The 26,205-nt window shown below is 39.8% G+C and overlaps 1 protein-coding gene across 1 annotated transcript; it reads left to right on the top strand.

Moving 5' to 3' along the window:
- The first annotated feature begins 10,149 nt into the window (after positions 1-10,149).
- Positions 10,150-23,330, top strand: LOC147889891 (lectin-like). Its single transcript, XM_087391031.1, is given in 4 exon segments — positions 10,150-10,516; positions 22,688-22,820; positions 22,906-23,166; positions 23,168-23,330. Coding segments are annotated over 4 exon segments (924 nt in total).
- Positions 23,331-26,205: the final 2,875 nt, after the last annotated feature.

Here is a 26,205-nt window from a genome sequence, read left to right as displayed (position 1 = left end):
AAGTTTTTTTAATATGTCATGATGAGCAGGTCAGTTGAGAAGTTGGTATCTGCTATCAGAGAAACAGGACAGTACAAAGACTCGCTAGACTTCCAAAAGCGTTTAGTTGTAGATTAGTTGTAGAGCAGGAAGATGGGCATAGTTGTGGGTGGAGAGTTGCCTATAACTACATGTTGATTTTCAAAGAAATTTTCTCACTTAAGCCACAAGTCTCATCAGAAGACTCTTTGGAGCTCAAATATTCAGAGGAGAATATACAATTGTTTAGGGCTGAAATCATTCGAGACCTAATTGCTGCCATTAGAATACAACGTGCTACTGAAGCAATATCAGAGCTTGCATTTAAGGAAGAGGAGACTGAGTCTACTGTGAAAGCACTACATACTACAGAAGAAGTAGAGACTCAGTGTACATCTATAGCACCACAGCCTCCACTGGAAGCATCAGAAGAGTTGCCATAGCCTCCGCTTGCATTTAAGGAAGAGGATACTGAGTCTACTCTGAAAGCACTACATACTACAGAAGAAGTAGAGACTGAGTGTACATCTAGAGCAACATAGCCTCCATTGGAAGCATCAGAAGAGTTGCCACAGTCTCCACTAGAAGCATCAGAAGAGTTGTGATGCATGTATGATGTTATGTTTGTATATATGCATGAGGAGCATATTCTCATGATGTTGTTTATTCCATGAATATTATGGTTGACATTTATTTGTTGCAATGTATGAATCATGATGTTGTTTTTGTTGATTATACACCAATTTGTGACTTATTACTTAAGTGGCATTTAGTCATGATATTTATATATTTATTTCATGCACACAATTTTATGATATGAATGTGTGATGATGTGGTTATTTGGAAATATAACCTTGTGTGATGAGAATTTTGATATGAATATGTGATGATGTAATATTTGTAATATATTTCACTCCAAAGTATCAATTCCCAATGCTCCACTCACTTAAAGTACAGCATTCCCAGTGCTCTACAAAATTTTATTCAGTTGGACAGTCTCCACTCACTTAAAGTAGAGCATTCCCAATGCTTCACTCACTTTATTCCAACCCTTATCCTTATCATAGTGAACACATCATGCCTTAGTGCACTTGTATTCTTCCATCCTAGTCCTTCCACAAACACTCTCTTATTTCTTACACCCTAGTCCTTCTCATTAACTTGTATTTGTCTTTCACTTTACATCTTCCCTCACTTTCTATCACTCTTGAAGGAGGGGCGGCTCACTGTGCATCCCTGGGTATCACTCCCTCACTCTCCTTCTCCCACTTTCCCCCTAAGACAATGACTAGTTACTACACGACTTCATTTACTGAACTCAAATTCTGTCTTAGATCCCTTTTGTATGGATCAATGAAGGGAAACTCATTCAAGGAGGATACGTTATGCACATGGCTACTTGATTTGAACTCAGCAGAAGAGGTGAATATCCCTAGCTTTCTTTTTCTCTTATTTTAATCACGTACTTCTTATGCTAACGAGTTAAATTTTCGTATAGGATATGGCGGTGGCTAGAAGCTGTATTGAAAAAAATGGTGAAGATGAGGAAAGCCAAGAGAGAAAAGAAGAGTTGTTGAATGCTTACAAGTCAGTGGAAGATTCGAAACAGGTTGTGAGGAGAGTCTATGAGGAGATTTACGATGCCAGCCCTGGATACGCATGGCCTGTAGGTTTAAAGTCTGCTTGTTTTCATGAAGCCAATGCCATAGTAGGCACTTTCGAGGACATATGCTCTCTCTAATGATGTAATAGTCAAGTGATGGAAATTTAATTCCATAGAGACTTATGTGTTTTCTAAAATAACTCTAATAGACAAGAAATGAAACTACATTCCATAAAGACTTAAATTTAGTTCTCTAATGTAAAGTTGTAATAGACAAGAGAGACAAAGATGAGATCTTCTAGGCTGAGCTAATGGAAGGTGTTTTTTGACACCATATGGCTTTGAGTTATATGATCTACTTCTTGTACAAATGTGTCATGCTTTTTTTTAAATGTACTCTAGTTTTAATAATATGTCACGCCATTTTTTCTAATTTGATTTTTTAATATCTTACTTTTTGTCTCTTTTAACAATGTGATGTCCTCTTTTTTTAATGTACTCTAGTTTTAATAACATGTCACGTCATTTTTTCTAATTTGATTTTTTAAAATATTACTTTTTGACTCAAAGTTTTATTTTATAAGAGCCTCTTTTTTTAAAATGCTTTATCAAAAATTATCTCACAAAACGAATTTGGACAGTGCACCAATCCAAAATTAATGAAATAGGTGTTCACGGCAAAGGTGTGCTCATATCCTATGGGATATCAGGTCATAAATACCTGCTCAAAGAGCCCTATCCATTGTTCTATGTATTCATCCACAAGCTAAAGCTTTATACATGTATTGCACACTACTGGTCTTCCCCATTTCTCCCAGGTTTGTTCAGTAGCTGTGGCAACTCCAGCTCCACTGTTGAGTATAGCTAGGGTTCTGACATCTTTGTACTCAATTGGTAGAGTTATGTTGCCATCATCTCCCTCACAATATCCTCCTACTTTGTTGACGGGACCTGGTTCTAGCAACGGCTTGGGGTTATCTCTGTCTTCTATTTCTCTTTCCAGAGCAGCTACGATGTTTTTAACTCCCATCTTCTTGAGGATATTCGTCATGTCTCTCCACAATCTTGTTTTACCTTCAATATGTCTACTAAAGGGTCGATAATAGTTTTTGTAGGTTCCTTGAATCCAATCTTGGTGGCATGGGTTTCCATTGTGAGAGTAGTATGTGCAGTTTAGACCTATCCTCGTGCTCTCCTAAGTATGAATGTAGGGTTTTGAGCGATTCGGGTTTGCTATCTTTAGATTTTTAAGAACCCATGTCTCCATACGAGGATCTAAGCTTTAAATTTAGCATCTGTTTATCTATGTCCACTTCCTCCAATTAGAGCAGATTCAAGCATTGCGCTTCCATGTTTAGCATCCCTAATGGCTTATCAAAGCTTGTTTGGACATTTTTTCTTCAACTTCTAGTACTACCAAAGGCTCAAACGTTATGCTTGGAATAATGCTAGGCGGATCGGTTGAATATCGTCACTCTACGAGAAATATTTTTCTTTTTAGTAATTTACTTTGTTCTGCTCCCTATGTGCATGCTTGACTCCATTTCTGGAGTTTTCTCGTGCGATGTACCTATCTCCTTTGGGACTCCAAGTAGTGATGCTCGTAGTGTCTCATTCTAAGGTGCATCTTTGTGCATCTCTACACCAGAAGCTCCCTCAACTGGTGGCCTCGTTGAATCCTAGGCACGATATCCTTCCTAGGATTGGATATCATCCCCTACATTCATACTTGGATTTTGAGGGAGTCTCCAGTCTAGCAATTGGATTTTTCAAAGCTTGGATAGCTTCAAAAATCCTTTTGTATATTTCAAGTCATCTAGATTCAACGCTCGGATCTAGGCACACTTTAATCCTTTCTTCCTAAGTTTGATGGGGTTTCAGTCCTAGCTTCTCAAGCTTCAAGAATGGTGTTTAGTGGCTTGAAGACCTTATCCAATATACGCTTCCCCCGGATTTTACATTAGGCTCTTTGGGTGCAAAATTTGGTTGTTCTACAACTTATAGAGTAGGGTGTAGCTGGTTGTACTCGTGGGTAGGCTTGCACATGTTCTCATTTTTTTTGAGTGGCCAACTCTGCTTTTTTGGGCTTTTTCCTAGTGCATCTAGCTTTTCATGAGCCCCTATGGCATTTAGGACCATAGCTAGAAAATTATGCCTACGTCTCCTTGTTATACTCTCCATCCTTTTTAGCTTGAGCCTTGGTGGTCACGTTGGGACCATTGCTTTTGGCTCTGAATCAGTGGGTAATGTGTTGACACTAACCTTTCACACAGATTTGCCCTTGTGCACGGTGTTCCTTGGACAATCTACAAGCAAGCGCAAGTTTGCACCTACAAAATCATTTCCCCGTAGGTCCTCTATATCATGGGCAATCCATCAAATCATGATTGCCATCACAATTGATATATATCTTGGCTCTGGGTTTTTAGGTTTTGGTTTTGGCTCATCAAACAACCTAACTTCTCCATTTGCTATGAAGAGCAACATTTTTTTATCAATTTGGAATTGGTCATCAAAGCTTGACGTTTTGGGTTCTATGATCGATACGTGAGACGAATGCCTTATGTTTCTCGGAGGTAATTGACACATGGTATCGTCCTCCCTATTATATGGCATTATTGGCACAAGGGTTGCATATCTTTGGGTGGGTGTACAAATCCCATGTTATGAGCTTCAATTTGACAAGAAGCTTGATACCTCACTATTAGCGTGTTGTGGTGGTTGGTATGGCTACACTATTGGCCTCTGAAAATCTTGAGTTTGAGATCTAAGCCTATAATAGTCCTCTTGCACAATGTAGGTTTGTGAATAAAGTCCGGTGCCACACCACTCTTGCGGTCCTGTTTGTGTTCAATCCACATGAGTTGGTATCTCATATGTATCTCACATTTTCTTGAAGATCAGATCCACTAGAACCTTGGTGTTTGAAGGTTGGTCTGGCTTCACATCATTGGACGAGTCTAAGCTTGCAAATTTAGTATTAGAACCCACTTATGAGTCTTTATATATGTCTATATTATCCACTAAATCCATAGCTTCAAGGGTGCATGATCTAGCGTGGCACATCTCTTCATGTATACATCCTTCTTGAGGTGTTTGTTGGTCTTGTGCTATACCCATGTTCGTGTGTCCATTAGCCTCATGTGGTAATATCATCTGATATGACTGGCCATGTGTATCTAAGAACAAAATATTAGTGATTCTTGTGCCACTCTACCATACAAAAATGTATAAATCTTGTTCATTTGAGGTCACATGACTATCCTGGGGTTCTTGATCTTGTAGAATGCTCTTGTACCATCCTCATCATGGTAGTAAAGGACTATGGTGGGGTCGTCGAGATCAAATTTTTTTGACTTAGAATAAATCTATTTGCCTACACCCATCAAAATTTGGCATAGACAGTATTTGCACAATTGTTCGTGTCCACTGGCCTTCCTACTTTTCCTCCTAATGCATATACCTCAAGCGGGTTGTCCACTACCTGATACATCATGCCATCTAGTCCAAAATACCTATCTCCATGGTAGGATACCTGCGGTCTATCCAGGAAATACACCGGATGGTTTTCAATGCAAACTAAGAATCTACCAAGAGAATGTTGGTTTATCTTTGCTTAGTATGCGTTTACATATTGGAACCCAAGCCACATTTTGGCCTGGTTTGGCTCTTGATTTGCATAAAAATTTTGCGATGTGCTGAGGTTTGACTACCCGTTGCCAAATTTGAGCCAGAGTTCAACAAATTTCAAAACTAATTCTCCATCCTTGGCTCTAAACTAGAAGACCCACTTTGCATTATAAGTCTCTTGTCTTGGCATTTGATACATCTTGTCCATGTTGCCACTACTTAACTAAGATATTGCACCTGATTTTGGCCTTTAAGCTCGTAGGTTTTGATTGTTTTTCTCTGGTGTAGAGTAGCCACCTTGTGGATGCCATGAGGGTATGTAGACCAATCGATGCCCCATTGTTGTGCTTGATTCAACCGGTGTGGTGAGTGCTATGGCAAGTTCTCTTTTGGAGTGCACACAAGGTGTGGATCTAGGTCATGTGCTTCTACATTCAACCGGTGTGTCCCACCAGTGTTTTCATCCAATGTGCACACTTGGTGCCCATCCGTGGTGTGCTTAACTTGGTGCCCTCAAGTGTGTGCTCTGCTCACGGTGTGTCTTGCACCACTATTAGTGGATCACCGCAATGGACGTTTGTAGCTAGCGGGAACTCCGAGCTAACAACAAGTCTACACAATCGCTAGTGCATATGCCTATAAGGACATCTAGTGCTACATCATGGACTCATCTATCTATGGCCAATCGGGCAATCTGGGTGGGTATCCCACACTAAACTTCGTAAGACAAAGCCTATGTCAAGGTCAAAGTACCTATGCGTCCAAATCCAACCGAACGAAGCAATCACCCGAGAGCGTACGCGTAGGGTGCCCTGACCCACTGGAATGGAATCACGCCAACAACGGGTCTACTCATTCGCCTAAGCCTCTAGACTACTCTTATCTAAGTAGCGCACACAAAATATGCATACATTGCCTAGATTTGACAAAAACACATACGGACATAATCATTTCAAAATAGGTGCACACTTGACAAAATCAAATATGACAACACATAAATTGAAGAGCAGTACACATATATTAACCGCAAACAAATGGCATTCAAAATGGATAACTTTCACGAGTAGCAAGTCTAAAAAGTGGAGCGCAGGTCGGGACTCTCTTGTTTTGCTCTCACATAGGACCTCCTTAGGCCAAATTGGCAACGCAAGACGAACATGACCGACACCTAAATTGGAAGTATTCTATACAAATTGGAAGCCATATGGCCCCAAATATGCCTATAGACTCATCAGTTGCACCGAGGAAGAGATCACGTCCGTTCTGGGCTCCCAGTGATCGAACACCATAAACTTGAAAGATCGGCAAGGGCTTCGGTAGGACATACGCAACCATTTACCGATACTGGTGGGCATTTCCCCAAACATTCCCCCCCACCTAGATTGCACACGTCCTCGGGCGCAGTGTAAGGCTGGTTCATGGTGGTCTTTATCGGTGTTGTCGCTTGGTGCTCGTTGCGTCTAGAAAAGGCTGCTCAAATGAGCCAAAATCTGCTTCGATAGAGGCAAAACCACCAATTCCTACCCCTAAAGTGCTTAGTGTTAAATACGGGGGAAGTGTACTAGTAGATAAGGTTTTCGAGCTACTGAATGCCATGCTTGAAGCCTGGGAAGCTAGACTGAAGCCCCATCAAACTCCAGCTAAAAGGATCAAAGACTACCCAGATCCAGTTATGGAATCTAGACGGTTCGAGATATATAAAGAGATATTTGAAGCTGTTCAAGCTTTGAAAGAGCTAATTGCTAGACTTGAGTCAAAATTCAAGGGATCACACGGGGATATTACCCAATCCTAGCTAAGATAACTCGCCTAGGATTCAGAAGGAGCCACTTGCCAATGAAGCTCCTGGTATAGAGTTGCCAAGAGATGCAACACAGGTTGAGATACCTCTAGCAACATCGCTAGAAAGACCAAATGAGCTCAGGAGCAAATCAAAGCAGAGTGCTAATAAAGAAACAGCTACTCCTAAGGTGACGATCTCAAATGATCCGCCTAAGGTTATGTCAGATATAACCTATGAGCCATTGGTAGTCGAAGAACTATGGCCAGACGAGCTACGGAAAGCCATCCAAGATGCAAATGATGGAAGCGCAACGCTCAAATGTGCTCCATTCACAACAGTGAATGCAGATAAACTGACGATGAACTTGGATGTGAGAGAAGGGGTCAGAAAAATCAAAAGATAGCAAACTTGTATCTCTTAAGACCCTACCTTCATACTTAGGTGAATACGAGGATAGGTCAGAGGCACACAAACTGCCCTCACAATGGAAATCCATGCCGTCGGCACTGGATTCTAGAAACTTACATGATTTGTTATCTACTCAAGTGACGTGTACTATTCCTTTATCTGACCTATTAAAGGTGAAACCGAAATTGTGGAGTGATGTGGCAAATATCCTCGAGAAGATGGGAGCCAAAAATGGCGTAGCTACTTTGGAACAAGAGATTGAAGATAAAGACAATCCCAGACCATTGCTACAGCCTATTCTCGTCAATAAAGTAGGAGAATATTGCGAAGGACAAGATGGAAACACCACTCTTCCTATCGAGTACAATGATGTGAAATCCTTAGCAATACTCGACAGTGGAGCTGGCGTAGCCATAGTCACGAAACAAACTTGGGAAAAATGGGGAAGACCAGCGGCTAGAAAAACACGCATGAAACTTCAACTTGCGGATGGTCACATAGAAAGACCAATAGGGCCTGTGGAATAATTGATCAGAACCTCATGTGGCATTGAATATGAGCATACCTTTGCTGTCGTAGATTTTGGCACAAGGCAGAACTACGATATCATATTGGGCAGACCATTTATGCGTCAGTTCAAAATGATACAAGACTAGGGTTATGACTATATCTACCTCAGGCAAGAGGGTGCCATAACGGGTATAAATCTGAAGGATGTAAGCTATAGGGGTGTTGGTAAGACCCTTGTACATGATTTTGATTCAGCCACCACAAATGCAGACACAGAGATACTAGATTGGGTAAACGCAGACACACAACTTTGGATGTGTGGAGCGTCAGATACAAGTGATCTGCAAAAAGAGGAATGCAAATTAGAACGCCCAGTGCGGGATGAAGCATATATCCCCGAACCATTCGCAGAAGTTGTTTGAACCACTAGAGTGGCAACAAATGTTGGCTACTCTAGATGTGTGTGTACTAGAAGAAACCCCAACGAAATTATGTGATGAACAAGGCTATGACCTAGTACCATTAATGACAATCCGGCCAATCATAGAATCAAATCAATTGGTTACTGCTAACTTTTTTGATCAAGAATATGCAGAATAAAGAAAACAGGTGAAGAAACCAGATAAGAGAAAGACCAAAACGCACATGGCTCTTGCCAACAAACAAGTGCGCATGCATCAGTTGTGACAGATGATGAATCTGAGGAGATAACGGATTTAGATCCATTTATCTTGGTGGCACTAGTCGAGAACCATTCCCAGAAGTTGTTTGAACCACTAGAGTGGCAACAAATGTTGGCTACTCTAGATGTGTGTGCACTAGAAGAAACCCCAACGAAATTATGTGATGAACAAGGCTATGACCTAGTACCATTAATGACAATCCGGCCAATCATAGAATCAAATCAATTGGTTACTGCTAACTTTTTTGATCAAGAATATGCAGAATAAAGAAAACAGGTGAAGAAACCAGATAAGAGAAAGACCAAAACGCACATGGCTCTTGCCAACAAACAAGTGCGCATGCATCAGTTGTGACAGATGATGAATCTGAGGAGATAACGGATTTAGATCCATTTATCTTGGTGGCACTAGTCGAGAACAGGTTTGAGCAATATGCTCTTATAGATTCAGGCGCTCAACACAACTCCATCAGCCTACGAAACGTACCAATGCCTAGAAGGAGTGGTGCTTGATGATGATCCTATTACTCTCATCGGGTTCACCAAGGAATGTGTCACTACAATGGGATCTGCAATCCTCAAGGTGTATATCGATGATATACTATGCGCACATAGGTTCCATGTACTTCCACCGGAGTACTTCGCCTCACAGATCATCCTAGGCAAGGCCTGGCAGTGTATGTACAAGGCTGACATTGACTGGGAGAATGATATGGTCTACTTTGGCAATGCAACTCAACGAGGATATGTTCCATTTGCCATAGCAGATACATATCAATTGGTCCATGTGAAGGTACAGTGCCCAAAAGGTCAATTCCAGAAGATGCTGACAGGGATAAAGAGGTTCAACGCAAAGATGCTGCTACACAAACCATCGAGGAGCCCAGCTTAACACCAGAAGCCCCACAGGTTTCAATATCACCACCAAAACAGGTCAACAAACGACAGAAGAAGATCAAACAGGTAACCAGACAGGTTTGGATACCCAAAGAGCAACTCAAGGATAACCCCAAGCAGATTTGGATACCCAAACCTTCTCCACAACATCACCAGACCTACAGAACCAACAGAATGCCAAAGCAGGTTCAAACATAAAGCAAGAAGATCCCAGAACCACAAGCATCAAAACAAGGCCAAGAGCGGGCCAAAAAAGAAGAATCCAATGAAAAAAATATGGATTCCAAAATCCATGTTAAGTGCTCAATCAGATAAGTAGTGGATATGGATCCCAAAACAGGTCAAGTCTAAACCAACATCCACTCACAAGTCAAGGCCACATAAACAGGTTCCATATCAGGCTCCCAAGCCACGAGTCAAATCTACCTGGGGGTGGATACCCAAACAGGTTGCCCAGACTTCCACCAACACAGATCAACACAAAGCTGACATCTCGATGGGTGTGGAAGCTAGTGAAGCCTACCAAACAAGCTCTCCAACAAGTCATTTGGCGTATGTCTTCCAAGATCTACACCAGAAAATCAAGTGAATGTCCCAACTTTTGTGCCACCAACTCCTATGCCAACGAAAGTCATCCAGAAGGACTACACCAGGCTCATTTCAAAGACATATGTTCTAGAAGAAACGGCCGCAGAACAAGCAGATGAAGAGGCTATGCTACTAGCTTCAAGTGCATCGACAGATGAGGAGGAGTTGGAAACCATCGAACGTGATCCAATTCCATCCAACGCCAGCCTCACACCTCCAGTATCAGCTTTCTATGCCGACAACAACCAAAGGTCAACCGGAGGTTTCCATCACAATGGCCACCATCTCAGAAGCGTCAACGTCAAATACAGTCTCAACCTCAACATCGCCACAAACTTTCATGGAATGGGCCGAATTTCACAAAGGTTTAGTTCTTGGAACTCATTCCCTGATATAGGTAGGCAAGCCTCATCTTCAAAAGCCCTTGAGCACATTGTTCAAGACCCATTTTCTTGCACAACGTATTGTTACCCATGCATAAATCTGTGATGCATTAAATAGGGACACATTACAGGGCCGTGCATAAACACATATTGTTTAAATCCCATGCACATGCACATAAACCACCTGAATCTAATCTAGGTGGGGGGAAGGCATTCTAAATGCGGACCCATGCTATATCTATTACGGGCATCGATTTCTGAGTGAAATTTTTTCATTTTTTGTGCTTGATTATGAATATTTCCGTTTTTCTTTTAATGCCCATAGAATATCCATCCAGATTGGGGTAATGCAGATATCTAATCCCCATAGGTGTGTGTACATAGCATCCAATAAATAGGAAGTGATCCTAGGATTGCCGGGGCACGTTTTCCCTCACCAGGAGGTTGTGTGTGTGTGTGTGTGTGTTTCCCTCCCTCTCCCTCTTGCCACGTGCTCTCTCTCTCTCTCTCTCTCTATATATATATATATATATATATTGTTCATATAGAAAAGTCTACCACTTTCCTTTTTTTAGGCGTTGTTTTATTTTCTTTTTTGCTTTTATTTTCATTCAATAAAACCATGAGCAAAAAATTAACTACTCACGAAGAAAACGGTACGTCCAACAAGTGAACCACTCTCAATACACTTCAACGACAGTTCTATCAATGAACAAGAAAACACAAATGAAGGCCACAGTCAATGATGGTAGCCACTTGGAGAAAACAGGTACACATTGCTCAATCACTTACCAAGTGGATTAGCAATGCTACATTGCCACAAGAAGACAGGTACAGGTAAACAAGTGAAATTCAAATCGGGATATCCTAGACCTTAATTTTCTAATGCTCATCTGAGGTACTCACATGAATGGTGTCTACAACTCTTCAATCTTCCACCATGCCATTCAAGGTCCATGAATAAGTTCATAGGTTCAAAGTTCTATCCAATGCTTGCATAGAGAAAACGAGCAAACGACTCTGTGTTTAGCTAGAACAGATCCAACAGGTACACTAAAACACATTCACAATTAGTACTATGGATAACCTACTTCAGGGCAACCTCAGTACTTTTTAGGGCATTCAAGGACAAGGAAGATATTCGGCTTCTTTTTACAAGTTCCAACCTAACCAATAGGATTAGGTTTGCATGTTTTTGCATGTGATGCATCATTGCATTGAAATGGGCTAGTAGGGAAATTCTCATAAGAATTTATTGGGTTCAGGTTTGCCACAAGAACCTAATGACAACTACAGCAAGCCTAACCCATCAGCTTCCAATGTCAACACATATATGTCCTTGCCACAAGGCAAAGAAGAAGAATCAAGCCAAAAGGCTTACTAAAAAAACAGGCTAAAAATGCTAGCTTGAAGTTACAACGAATGCCAACAGGATTTGCTACAATACCAAGGCGAATGGCCTTAATGGTCATATCAAGGAAATCTCTTTTGATAATCATCCAACTTCCCAAATCATGCATTTGATTACATCCATGTCAATACATGTACTCTTAATTTCTACTATGTTACAGCTCTAAGTCATCTTCAAGAGAATTCACTTGCAACATTGCCAATGAGCTTCACCAAAGAGCTCCACCAAGCCATCAACATCCAGCAACAACAACACCTCCAAAGACCACGACAATCCAGCCTAATAGCGCACCCAAGAACGTGCATAGATTAGGTGGGGGGGAATGTTTGGGGAAAACACGGTACATGCTAGTGTCCAGTCCAGAAGATGCAACAGATGCCCTGCCCAAGTGCAAGTAATTTTTATTTTTTGATGTCCGCCAACCACCAAGTGCCCATGACAAACAAATTACTATTTTTAGATATATCCAAAGTCTGTAAATATAATCTGGGGCTATAATGCTTCCAAGTTGTATAGCATGTATTTGTGATTAGTTTTCGAGTCGAGTCGCCAGTCCAGCCCATATAAGCAAAAATAAGCTTATTTTGTAAAGGAGGTCCTGTAAGAGATAAAGTGGATAAGCCGCGAGCGCGTTATGCTTTCGACATTCGCCATGCTCATGCCGTGTATTAGATCTCGATTCCGTTTTGATGAGGTTACTCCCTATTCTGTGCTCTACGCATCCATTATAATTGTGTTAACATTTTGTTAATTAATTAAGTGGTTGATTAGTGAGTTGTTAAGGAGTAATTAGCAGATTTAAAGCATGTTTGGCATCCATTAGTCACCGTACTTTGTAGAAGGGATCTAGGGGGTCAGCTCTACGCATAGATTGTCCTGTTAGATTGGCCGAGCTGAGCTTTGCAAGAATCCTGCTTGTAGGTGCTGGGCTTGTGTAGCCATGCTAGGATAGATTTGAGTGATCTGGTGAGTTCCATTAGCATTCCCTTTGCTTAGTTGTGTGACCGGTAGATTCTAGATGGCCATGGCTCCAGATTAGCAACTTCTCATAGGTAGATGTGTGAGACCTCACCTGCTTTTAGCTGTGTTGATGTATTGTTACCTCAGATGGCCTCTTGACACTTGCGCCATCGCCTCCATGCGCTAGTCAGGTCCACTATGTTTCTTTGTAGACATTTTATATGTTTAGGGGTTCGCTATGCTAGATGGTCCGTCGGGCGACCCGCGAACATCGTCCTCCTAGATGACATCCCATAGCCCCTTCTTCTCATTAACTGAAATTTAATTCTGGTTTGCCACATGTAGAAGTATGTGCCACTAAATCTTTCATACACATATTTTGAGGTCATGATTGTGACATATAAACTTCAATTACCAAGAGCTTCTTTGAAGGTGATTCTTCTAGGCTTTTTTATTTCCACAAAAGTCCTATTGGCGATGGGACATATACTCTCTTTCTTGCAATGCGATTGCATCTTGGTCTAGATGGTGTTTATAGCTTTGATTCTACCTCTTCTTCTTGTTTTAGATGTGTGGGTGGTTTGTGTTTAGAGGTTATTGTTGAGGTAGAAGACATGTGGTGGACTTGCCTGGGAAGGTCTTAGCACTTGCTATGCAAGGCTAGTGTCTAATCTCTTACAATAGGCTTAGCCACAAGTGTGAATGGAACTTTAAAGCTTAGGGACCCTCCTTTTAAAAATAATAGCCAAGTTTTTATAGAACCCTAGAAGAAGTAGATTTTATCAAAATATCATTATTTGCTACTTGCACATGAATCTCTGGCAGCGGTATTCACATAGGGTAAGGTTGCCTCCCTCCTCCTTTGCTGCAATAGAGTCTTTCTTGATTTGGATTTCTGATAGCCCCGTGAGGGATGGCGACCTCTTTCTCTTGCATGGATTAGCTCAGGATTAAGGGGAGGGTTATTGGTAAGGCTAGCCTATGCCAATCATCCACATGAAACCCCTCTAGCCATATGACGTCTCACTTTATGTAAAAGAAAAGACCAAGGAATCCTTAAAGATAAGGTTGTGACAAGGCCTATAATAGTCTATTGTAACTCACACTTCAAATCTAATAGAAACCTCAAGTTACGAGTACCTTTCTTCTTATCTTGAATGCAACCTTGGTTTTTCCACCATAGGTCCTACACTCCAAACTTATTTAAGTGGTTATAACATATTCTTTGAGGTTTCTCTCCACATTTTTGCTTTTATCTTCAAAAGATCTATTAATGGAAGTGTATATCTCAATGGTGTTGATAAAAGTTCTTGTGAATTTTTGGAACCTATCACTAGTGGTGTTGATTTACACTATGAAGGTAATCGTTGGATCTTGGCCCTTTCTTCATGTTATCCAATCTATGAAGGCATGGTTAAGCATTTCCTCTCTTGACCTCTCGAATTTTATTGAACCCATGTTGCCATATAAGGAACTAATTTCAAGATATAAGGTGCGTTTATCTTTTGTATCAACTTCCATGATTGGAGTAAATTCAAGCATCACACTTTCATCTTTTTCTTCTTTGATTGCATTCCAAAGTTTTTTTTGGCCTTGGTTCATAGACTTCTAAAACTATGCAATCGTGATTTCCACAACTCTTGAAGTTTCTCTCAATGTCTCAACTCTTGGTATTTTGCTATGTGTATAAAATCTGGAGCTTCTTATGCATCTCAACGTATTCCTCCTCTTGAATCCTAGGCAAAGGTCCTTCCCTAGGTGTTTTTTCCCCGCTTTAATCCTTTTGATTTTGGCTCAAGTCTAGTGGTTGGTTTCATTAGTGCAAATTCTATCAATTCTTTCTACATGTCACCTTTTAGGTTCTATTTTTAAATTTAGGTAAAATTTTCTTCTCTCTTCCAATGTTTGCAAGGGGTTTAGCCTAGTTTCAAATGCTTCAAGCATGAATTTCAGTGGCTCAAAGACCTTGTGTAGAAAATCCCTCCATATTTTTCATTATGCTCTTTTTGTGTAAGAGTTGGTTGTTTTTCCCTCCTCCATAGGCTTGATTTGGTTTTCTTTCTCTATTTGAGCAATAAAATTTGCTTCTAGTTGCTCCTAGCCTATCTAGCTTCCATGAATTTAATGAAGTTTATCTCCTTAGATAAAAGTCTTTGCCATGCCTTACTCATTTCATGTGACTACCTCTCCAAAGGACCATTAGTCTTAGGTATTGTTAATGGGTCGCTGTGACGAACATTGTAGCCTAGTGAGAGCTCCAATTTAGCATTGTCAAATCAAGGATGTAGTCAATTCGACTAGGGCACAGAGGCTTTCCCCCATGTATAACATGTAGTAGGGATGCTCAAGCTATGTGGATGTGCTCTTACTATGTCATGAGGGATGGAATCATGCTTATGGTCAACCTATCACCTAGACGGCTAGAAGTATATGGGGTTTGCATAATTTGTGCTAAATATGGTTCACTATTGTTACTAGGAGCACTACTACAAAAAAAATATTTGGACACTTTTCCCCATAGTTTTAGTACTATAGATAAATCTCATAAATGTCGGTACGCACATCGGAATAAAAACAATGGAAAAAGTGTCAGTATATCCATCTGAAAATGTGTCCGTATAGGCATCGAAAAGAGTTTCTATATAATGATTGGAAAGAAAATGCGAGAAATACATAATTTGGATAAGTATTCCCACATTCTTTCGATGAATTCACCTACGCATTTTTTGACTTATATTCCTATGTATATTCATACACTTTTACCTACACATATTCCTACTTATATTTTGATGCTTTTACTTGCACATATTTCTACACATATTTCGATGCTTTCACCTACAATTTTATCGAGGCATATTCCAAGGTTGTACGGACATAAAACCTTTTTTTTTTTTGGAGGCATAGTGGTGTATGGAATCGCAAATCTGCAGTTCCATACACCGCTATGCCCCACACCAGAATACACAACAATTGTACTCAATCATCATATCAAACATACACATAGCAATGTTTGAAATTAAGTACAAATAGATAAAAAACATGGTACATTGGAAACAAATTTAAGACCAATCAATCATATTTAAATAAAATAAGTATTTACATCCCAAATGAGATGTATAAACATGTGCCTAACTAATCATCCTCATCATCAAGTGGAGGATTTGGTGCTGTCTAGGAAACGAGGGCTCCCTAGTTCAGTGGATGTCCTTGTCTCTCCAACTCCTCTATGAGCGCCACGGTGCTATGTTTGTATGCGTATTGCTCCTCCACATTAGTACCACGCCTCCCCACAACTTCATTCTCTTAATCTAAAAGAAAAGACATTTGATAATATTTTAGGAAAAAAGGGACTTAAGAGTAGAGTATTAATACAATTACAAAATAAGCGTGAAAAGAATCGCATCCACTGCTACACCAAATCCGAGCTCCCTGCCCTTTTTTTATCGTGGTTGTGTGATGTCAGTACGGCACTGAGACATACTTGCTACCATTTTATCCTTTATCCAATGGCAGGGCACTGTTTCACTCCCTTCCATTGGTGGATATTCCATAAGAATCAAATTAATGATTATTTCTTTCTTCCCCTTATCCAAGTTGGGGAAGTGGACCATCACATCTTCTTGGAAGGACGTGTGACATAGATCTCTAATACACGCCTTAATGTCGGAGCCACCTTCAAGGCTTCAATGATGGCCCCATCCACACACTTGTAGGTCTACAACTTGTGCACGGAGTAACATCGTAGCCAGAGAATCAATGGATGGTCTCTCTTGCGAAGGTGTGGAAACATATGATCCTCCTCTCCATGGGTCTACATGGTCGACCATGATGATGAGTGGTTGAGCGTGCAGAGGTGGGAGAAGCAATGGGCGTGGCTTTTACTGTGAGAGGTTGCGTTGTCGTAGCGCTTGTACCCCTAAACATGCTTGAAGCTATATTGTGTTGCTCACTAGTACACTGTGCCAGAAAGTCCACAAATTGTAGGTACTGCTGCAGTGATTGGTGTATGACCTGGTGTTTCTAACATTGCTACAAATTTTCAAAAACTACAGAACATATTTTACTAAAGATTCTCTCTCTCTCTCTCTCTCTCTCTATACATATCTTTTTACATACATATCTATGTACATACATACCTACATAGGTACATATCTACATATCTACATACCTGACTAGGTATCTACATGCCTACCTACATATCTATATACATACATGCATACCTACATACTCACATACATGCATATATATGTACATACATACCTACATACATAACTACGTAAGTACATACCTACATATTTACAAATCTACATACCTACATATATGCCTATGTATCTACATGCATACCTACATATCTATATATACATGCCTGCATGCATACCTACATATCTATATATACATACATGCAAACCTAGTACTCACATATCTTTCTGCATACATACCTACGTACGTATATATCTTTGTACATACATATCTACATACATACATACCTACATGCATACATATCTACATACATACTACATATCTACATGCATACCTGTATACATACATGCATAAGTACATACTCACATATTTCTACATACATGCATGCATACATACATATGCACGTATATAGATACATACATGCCTACGTATCTACATGCATACCTACACATCTATATACATACTTGCATACCTACGTACTCACATATATATCTACTTACATACATGCATAGATACATACGTATCGCATATATGTCTACATACATACATGCATACACACATACATACACATATATATACATACATGCATACTTGCATAAATACATACATACATACCTACCTACATACATATCTTTCTACATACATACCTATGTACATATCTACATACATACATACATACATATCTTCACACATATATTCATACTTGCATACATACATACCTACATACATATATATCTTTCTACATACATATCTATGTACATACCTACATACGCACATATCTACATACATACATACATACCTACACACATGCATATCTTTCTACATGCATACATACCTACATACGTACATATCTTTCTACATACATACCTACGCACATATATATCTTTCTACATACATACCTACATACGTATATATCTTTTTACATACTTATCTACGTACATACATACCTACAGATGTACAATTCTACATACATATCTATGTACATACATACATACCTACATACATACATACATACATGTCTAAATACAAACCTACATAGCTACATACATACATACATACATATCTTCGTGTATATGTACATAAAATATATACCTACATTTATAATCTAAATCCTAAATCCTAAATGTAATCTAAATCCAATACAAAACTTAGACCTAAACCTAAACATTAGCGTAAACCTATGAGTATCTAATTTAAACTTAAATCTAAATCTAAATCTAAACCTAAACCTAAAACTAAATCATATAAATCTAAACCTAAATCTAATTGCAAACCCTAAACTATAAACCTAAACCTAAATTTAACCCTAAACATAACCTAAACCTAAATCTAACCATCAATCATAAACTATAAACCTAAACCTAAGCCTAAATCTAACCCTAAATGTAACCCTAAACCTAAACCTAAATTTACAAGCATCTATCCTAAACTTAAACCTAAATCTAACCCTAAATCTAAACCTAAACCTCAACCTAACCTAAGCCTAAACATAACCATAATCCTAAATATAAATTACATACATATCATGTACATACCTATCTACATATATATAATATACATGCATAAATGTAATGTACATACCTATCTAGAACACTTATAATCTACGTACATATATCATACATCCCTCTCTACATACATATAATTTACATAAATCCTAAACTATAAAGCTAAAGCTAAACCTAAACCTAACCCTAAGTGTAACCCTAAACCTATGAGCATCTAACTCTAAACCTAAACCTACGGGCATTTAACATAAACATAAACCTAATCTAAACCTACATCTTTCAAGACATCATCAAGGTACATTTTATAACACTTAATATGTATATATATGATGTAAAGTGGTTTAGGGTTGTTACTAAAGGGCAACAATTGACCGTGTGACAAGATAAGAGTGGATTGATCCAAATTGACTCCACAAAACTATGGACATATTAAAAGGATACTTTTGTTTTGCCAGAACACTGTGAGCAAGTGGTTTTGAAAGAAGATCCAAAAGATAAAAGATGGTTATTCATTATTGAAGTTTCCCCTCGCAAAAACCAATTCTTGTAATGTGTAAAAGAAATATTTGGATTATGGAGATAAGGTTTACTTTGAGTAGTACTATACATGTGTATCAAGTGGGCAAGGCTATATTTTAAGAGCTTACACTGTGCTCAATTCTTGTCAAAAGGGTGTGCAGGTGATTGGTTTTCATTCCCCTCATCGAGCTCTTCTTCTTGATGCTAACAATGCGTGCAATGTGTGTGCTTTGGTACACCCTTCCCTCATTGGGTTTATGCTTCTAATCTTAGTTTTTAACATGTTTTAGGCTTGATTTCATATTCCATAATAGTTGGGAGAGTGTTTCGCACATATAGGTTACCATTTCAAGCCATAAAGTGCCTAGGTAAAAATGTACGAGGAACTTTATGCGCATCCTCCCATGGGTATTGGGGTCCTGCCTTGCTTGGGGAAGTACCTTGCATTTATATGAACATGATTTTCTAGCTTGGCTGCATGCTAGAAGTCCGTACGGGTGATTAGAGGGCATATGGGTGTCATGTCCATAGGCTAGACATAGTTTGCTTGAGACTTTCGCTTTCTAGTATCCTCATCCACATTTGACACATGTGGGAAAGCCTCCATGCCCTAGTCGGGTTAGTTACATCCTTGAGTTTGATATTTTGTTGGCTAGACTATGATGTTTATTGTGGAAAACCGCTAACACCGAGCGTGAGGCAGCAGGTTTGAGAGTAGTGATTGGATTGGTGGTCTGAGGCGCAGGGGATAGCTCCATATCCTGATAGCCTGTGTTGATTGTTTGAAAGATTGCCATAGCTCCATAACCTATGTTGATCGTGTGTGCCTCTATGAGGATGTGTTGATGGTTTCCAAGCTTGCCCTCATCTCCTAAGTATGTGCGCTCTCTCATACACATTGGATTCACGCTTCCTCTGCCACGTGCAATACAATATACATGAGATCTTCCTCGTAGTAACCATTTGTTGTAATGGCATGTGTGTTTGCATTGTGGTCATTCATGTGTTGTAGAGGTGAAAGGTGAGGGTGATGTTGGTTAGAAGCATCTCCTTCATCTGATGCAAGAAAGCCCTTGTCTGGCTCATGGTCTTCACGCATCTATAGTACTAGGTCAATGCTAAAGTGGTCTTCATCTAGAGGTCTCAGTAGGTTGACATGTGCTGCCAATTTGTCCTTGTGGCATTCTTTCCTTGGTGATTGAGGCTGTTTTCCTTCTTGGGTCACATCCGCCGACCTTGATGTGGAGGATGGAGGGGGTCATTTTTTCCTCCTAGAACATTCTGTAGAGCTATGTTAGCTGCTTCAAAATCCGACCTTCATGTGTAGGATGGAGGGGTTCATTTTTTCCTCCTTGAACATTCTGTAGAGCTATGTTAGCTGCTTCAAAATCCACCTTGCTCTCATCGGATGCGGGCAGAGGGTCATGATGGTCAAAGACTCCTCCATTGTCTTCTGCACCTCCCTCTCTAGTTTGTTGGAGCAGGGTGTTTGGAGGTTCCACATTTCCTCCTCTTGGATGCAGGCCATCATTTGCATATTCACGATCTGCATCTTCTCTTTTGGTTATAAGAAACACCAATCCCAGGTTTGTTTGTGTGTATAGCTCAAAGGAAGCCCTAACTACATCTTGGACGATGTGTCAGTTTTGAGGCATTTGTTAATTATTGGCTATTGGGATTCAATAGACTACAGATTTGAGGGTGATTGTGTTTGGCATGGTTTGTGTATGTGTGGGGTTTATGGTATGGAATGGATGGTGTTAATGGTTCCTGTATTGCTACCCCAGGGCTACTAACAACTTGGCTTCAAAAAGGGGAGGAAAAGAACCTCGTGGAAAGAAGATAGGAGAGAGCAAGCTTGTGGCTGATCTGACACTCAATGCAACAGAGACTACACCCCCACAGGTTATCCGATGCACTCCCCGGTTGAGACTAGATAAGCAAGGTCTTGAGATAGATGCAACAGAGACAACACCTCCAAATGTTATCTGATGTAGTTCCCGGTTGAGAGAAAAGAAGGATCTATGCATAGACTTAAATGCCACCCCTATTGTAGTGGAGACACCCCACCTACAAACTTCAAAAACCATCAATCCATAGCCTACCCCCAGGCTTGCTAACAACATGGCTTTGAGAAGGGGAGCAAACGCGCCTCGTGGGAAGAAGATAGCTGGGATCAAGCATGGGGTTGAGCCGGCACTCAATGCAATAGAGATCATACCTCCAAAAGTTATCCGATGCAGTCCCGACTGTGAGATAAGCATGGTCTTGGGATAGACTTAAATGCCATCCCTGTTGGAGTAGAGACAGCCCAACTACACGCCCCAACATCTATCAATCCAACCGAAGCAATTGACTGCATTTGATGGGCAAGAGGAGGACGATAGGAAGCATGGCAAGCAATTGGATTGTTAAAGGGGTATTTTCTAGAAGTTATGTTTTAGTTGGTGTCTTTTAGTTAATTTTAAACTTTAGTCTCTATTGAGTAGTGTTAAGTAGTTGGGAGTTCTTGGTCTATGGGAACCGAATTTCAGTTGGTGAAATATCAAGATTAATATTGGAAGTTGCACTTCTGGTCTTCTTGTGTCTTTTGCAATTCAAGCAACTGCACTCTGTATGCAACAAGTTCCTGCACGTTTTGGTGCTTGTAATGGTGATGTATGACTGTTTTTTGTTCAGAGTTTGAGGAATAATGGCCTTAAACACTTTGGCAATCTTGCTAAGTGTGGAATTTCACTAGATATCTATTGGTGCTAAGAAGTATGACAACTTGCTAGTGAGGAACCTCTATGAGGCACGACTTTTAGAGGAATTCTTCCCACTATTGCCTGGTGACGTTAAATTAAGGATTGCATCCTCGGTGAAGCAGCTTCAATTATGGTGGTTGGCTAGGTTCATATACCAGACCTGAAGAGGTTCTATGAGATTTGTGGCAGCCAGTGGATCTTATACCCTGCACGTGTATTGTCAAAAGCAAATGATTTCTTATTTGTACATCTTTGAGCACGTGCGCAATGCATGAGTGATTCCAATGATGGTTCAAATCTTCCTCAATATTCTTATGGAGCGAGGTTTTAGTGAAGGAGATGGGAAAGTCTTCTTTAAGCTCAAGAAGCAAGGGTAGTAAGAGCACTGGAGGGAGACATACCTAAAGTTGAGGCAATGCCCAGGGTGTCTTCAGAACCTCAAGAACAAAAAAATGTTTAATTATTCCATAACGAGGGGTTAGAGACTCTAGAGCAGGGAGAGATTTCTTTGATCTGGGTTTTCTAGTCCTCGTATGTTTGTATATTTCAGTATCATGAAGCCAATCAGGACTTGTTTGTCTGTATGTGTGGGTCTTACCAGAAAGAGCTTTTAGAAGCTTTCTAGGCAAATAAGAAGCAACATGTAGCTATATGTGATAAGTAGTACATAGCTATATGTGTGTTTATGCATGTGCACACATAAGAGGTGCGTGTGTGATACCATAAAGAAAGGAGGGCATGGAATTGGAGTTGCCACCCTGACCATTAGGTTTGTCATCTATACTTCGAGCTAAGTTTGAAGCTATAGCAAATGGATTTTTATGCTTTCTCACTTACTTTTAGCTAGCCATATTCAGCCATATTGGTTGGATCCATGCACGGGGCAATGCTGTATTGTAAAAGGTGCAAGAGACTTGACAATTCTATGGGGAGATGACGAGCGTTATTGGCGTTGGCTCCCACAACTTGATTCTTGGTTTGTCTCATAGATAGAAGACACTATAGTATTACTTAAAGTGACTCCTTCATCTTATTAATGCTAGGCATTTTTCTTTTATCAGGTTTCCTGAAAGTGCCCACTTGCATCATGTATGCTGGTTTGAAGTACGTGGGGACCTTGACAACATGTTTATGCCAGGGGGCTATATAATATCATTTCGGATGATGTTTGTGGACCTTAGATCTGGTTGGGTCAGAGCACCTGTGAATCTCTCTCTCTCAACATCGGATGGTCAATGCAAAGAGTCTCAACGTTTGTTCATTGGAGATCAAGCTTCACTTGTAAGCTCGAGTACTATGGCCTTGCCTAAGATCATGGGGAACTTGGATGGAGCTTGATGTTGGTGAGTTTCATGTGGAGAGGGAGATGCGACTAAAGGTGAGCTTTAGCATGATGGAGATTGTTGGTGGATGGTGGAAAAAGGGGGTTATTGTGGATGGTGTTAAGATTCAGCCCAGTACAGCCATTACAGAATTTATGGCATAACCTAGTCAACACAATCCATATGGGCTGACAAGGTGATGCTGCATGAATGAAATCTCATTTACTCATGTAGGTATCATGATCATAAATCTTATAAAGTCTCACGTGAATGTTGAGGATACCTTTTAGACAAAGGGTGTGAGAACCATGTTCTGTACTATCCTAATATGAATACTGTAAGCTTAACTTGTTCATTACTGAGCTTGATGTTTGTAATGGTAATCTCAACAAGGAAATGTGTAAAATTGATCCCAACTATTGGGTATGTATATTGTGCAATCCTAAGAGCAGTGCACAATCTCATGGTGAGTGTTTTGGGGGTGGGGAGTGGGTTGAGCGGGCCTTGGTGGGTGAGTGCTCGAAGTTGGGGTAATTGTATTATTGTGCCAATCATATGTTGAAGGATATATCTTGCTATGGAATATGCATACCTGCAAATGCATGAGCAATTGTATTTAAATGTGTACCTAAGGAGCTCAATGGATTGAAAACTTGGTGAAAGCAACGTAGTCCTTTATATGATAGTGAGGTTAAGAGTTTGCATTTAACGTGTTGGTTGTTCAAACAACAATATCTGTTATGAGTATTTTCTCCTATGTCCTGATATGTCAAGGGCATGATCTTTGCTTATATTAGGCTAATATTGGCCAGACCTTGTATGCAGACAACAACCACTTCACCCTACCTCAATGACTCTTTGTATTCCACTTACAAGAACTGAAATACTTTAATGTCCTTGAAGTAACAAAAACTTAGGTTTAGGAATATGAGCCACTGTCAAAAGTATGGAAACTTGATAGTTTTTACATTGTATTTTATGTGCGCATGCACACATTGTAGAGGCTAGTTCCTATGAACCAAATGTTAGGAAGAGCAATTAAGTTTCCACAATTCTAGCTTAGACCATGTGAGTGCATTAACTTCAGCCGTGGAGTCGTGATGAATCTTAAAGATGGTGATCCAGTGAGAGCTTTTGGGTACCTAGAGTCTTTATAAACCCCCAACGATGGAGTTGAGAGATATATAGTTACATAAGTAGATTTTGCAGAGGAATAGGTCATCTCCTTGTTATTTTGTAAACGAAGGAGGTAATATATAGAAAGTCTTGGATTATAGCACCACAAGTAGAAATGATAGGTCATGGTTGTGCCATTTTGAGCAAAGCTGATTGATGGAACCACTAATTTAGTGTTGCTTTTTCAATGCATCCATGTGTTAGGACACTTTTATGTTCATGCTCAAATATAACTATTGGCATTCATAAAAAAGTCATCGTTTTATTGTTGGTGTATAATTTATGTATAATTCATCAATTCTAATTGAACAAGTTTCTCTACCGATTTGTAATCCTCATAGGGTGCTTTTGCAATGAGCTACTTTTGGCGAGGGGATTATCCCCTTCACTCATCATGGTTGTCCTTGGGATATCCAAAATGCCTCAGAAATCCACTACACAAGTTGTGGAATACCGAATTTTTGGATAGATGATGTTAGATGATTCAACCAAGTCATGTGATAGAAATCTATTATTAATTTCTTGAACCAAAAAACTAGTGAGAGCATTACATTTCCTTTTTACATGCTCAATACTCTCACAAACACATCATTGCCTTTTTGTATAAAAGACTTTTTGGGATGTCAGAAGGAGACGAAGCCACTTGACACAAGCTCATTGGTGTCATAAAGATAAAAAAAGATGGTTGAAAAGTTGGTTAAGGTTTAAAAATAGGTGGAGTCGCTCATGCAACAATTCTTATATGCGAGGAGAAAGCGACAAGTTACAACAACTAGGGTAAAGGGGCCAGTTATAAGGCACCTTAAAACATGGTGAGCGCATTTTCTCTTGAGTGTATTTTTTTGAACTTTGCCTATGTCAGCATCTTCGATCAATGATGATTGTAGCAAAAAAAAAAAAAAAATCAAGCAATTTTCTCAACTACACACCCACTTCGATAGCAAAAATAGCAAAAAGTTGCTTATGCTCCAATTAACGAGTACTCTTGAACTCGAGATCTCACGATAAAAAGGCTACCATGTTAACCATTAGGCTACGATGGATGTCAACGATTAGCTTCACGAGGGTCTGCTTATTGGCGTTTGATGTCACTGTTTCTGGAGAGCGCCTAGTAACTGGCCCTGACCATTGATGGTGCTCTAACAATTGTTCCTACCTAAAAAAGGACAATTCTTATGCTGTTCAGCATGTCGAGCCAACTCTCCAAATTTTCTCTCAGGCTTCGTCATGTATGACTCCAATACTTTGGTTCTGCAAATTGAAGATTCATTGCTTGCTTTGGTATGCTTGTAGTTTTTCGAAAGATATTTTAGTTTGACGGTTCTCTCATTTTATTAATATAATATAACTTAATATTTTAGTTTGTTTCTTTTGTTATGAACATTTGATGCAGATAAATGCAATAGGTGCGTGCATGCTTATGACCATGGAGGAAAAAAAAGGACCATACAAACGTATGGCAAGGGGGTCGTACCATCCTCATCCATTTTTCTATAATTTGTAGGGAATGTGGCATTCTCCCATCTGCTAGTCTCTCCTTTGGTGTTAAAGAGTCTTGTATTCTTCTCCTCTAGTGTTGGAGGGTGTCGTATGCTTCTCCTCCAGTATCAGAGGGTCACAAGTCAGTTATTTGAAAAGCATTTTTTTAACTCATTTAAATCTTGAGTTTGTCCAAAAATGTACTAGAGTATGTCATTATTTTACACAATGTCTAGTAGCCTAGCCGACAAATATGATCATGTGCCCATAGGTAGGTATTGCATCACTTTCAATAATAGGGTCTTCTAACTTCAACGATGGCACACTTGTCTAAGTGAATGATCATGTGCCGATGTTATATGACAATAAGTATGCAATGAAACA

The sequence above is a fragment of the Dipteris shenzhenensis genome, chromosome 19 (genome assembly GCF_047967505.1).
Source record: "Dipteris shenzhenensis isolate YYH24624 ecotype China chromosome 19, Dip_SZ_1.0, whole genome shotgun sequence".
NCBI classification, from domain to species: domain Eukaryota; kingdom Viridiplantae; phylum Streptophyta; class Polypodiopsida; order Gleicheniales; family Dipteridaceae; genus Dipteris; species Dipteris shenzhenensis.
Note: the sequence above shows the minus strand (reverse complement) of the source record. Positions and strands in the feature narration are given on the sequence as shown.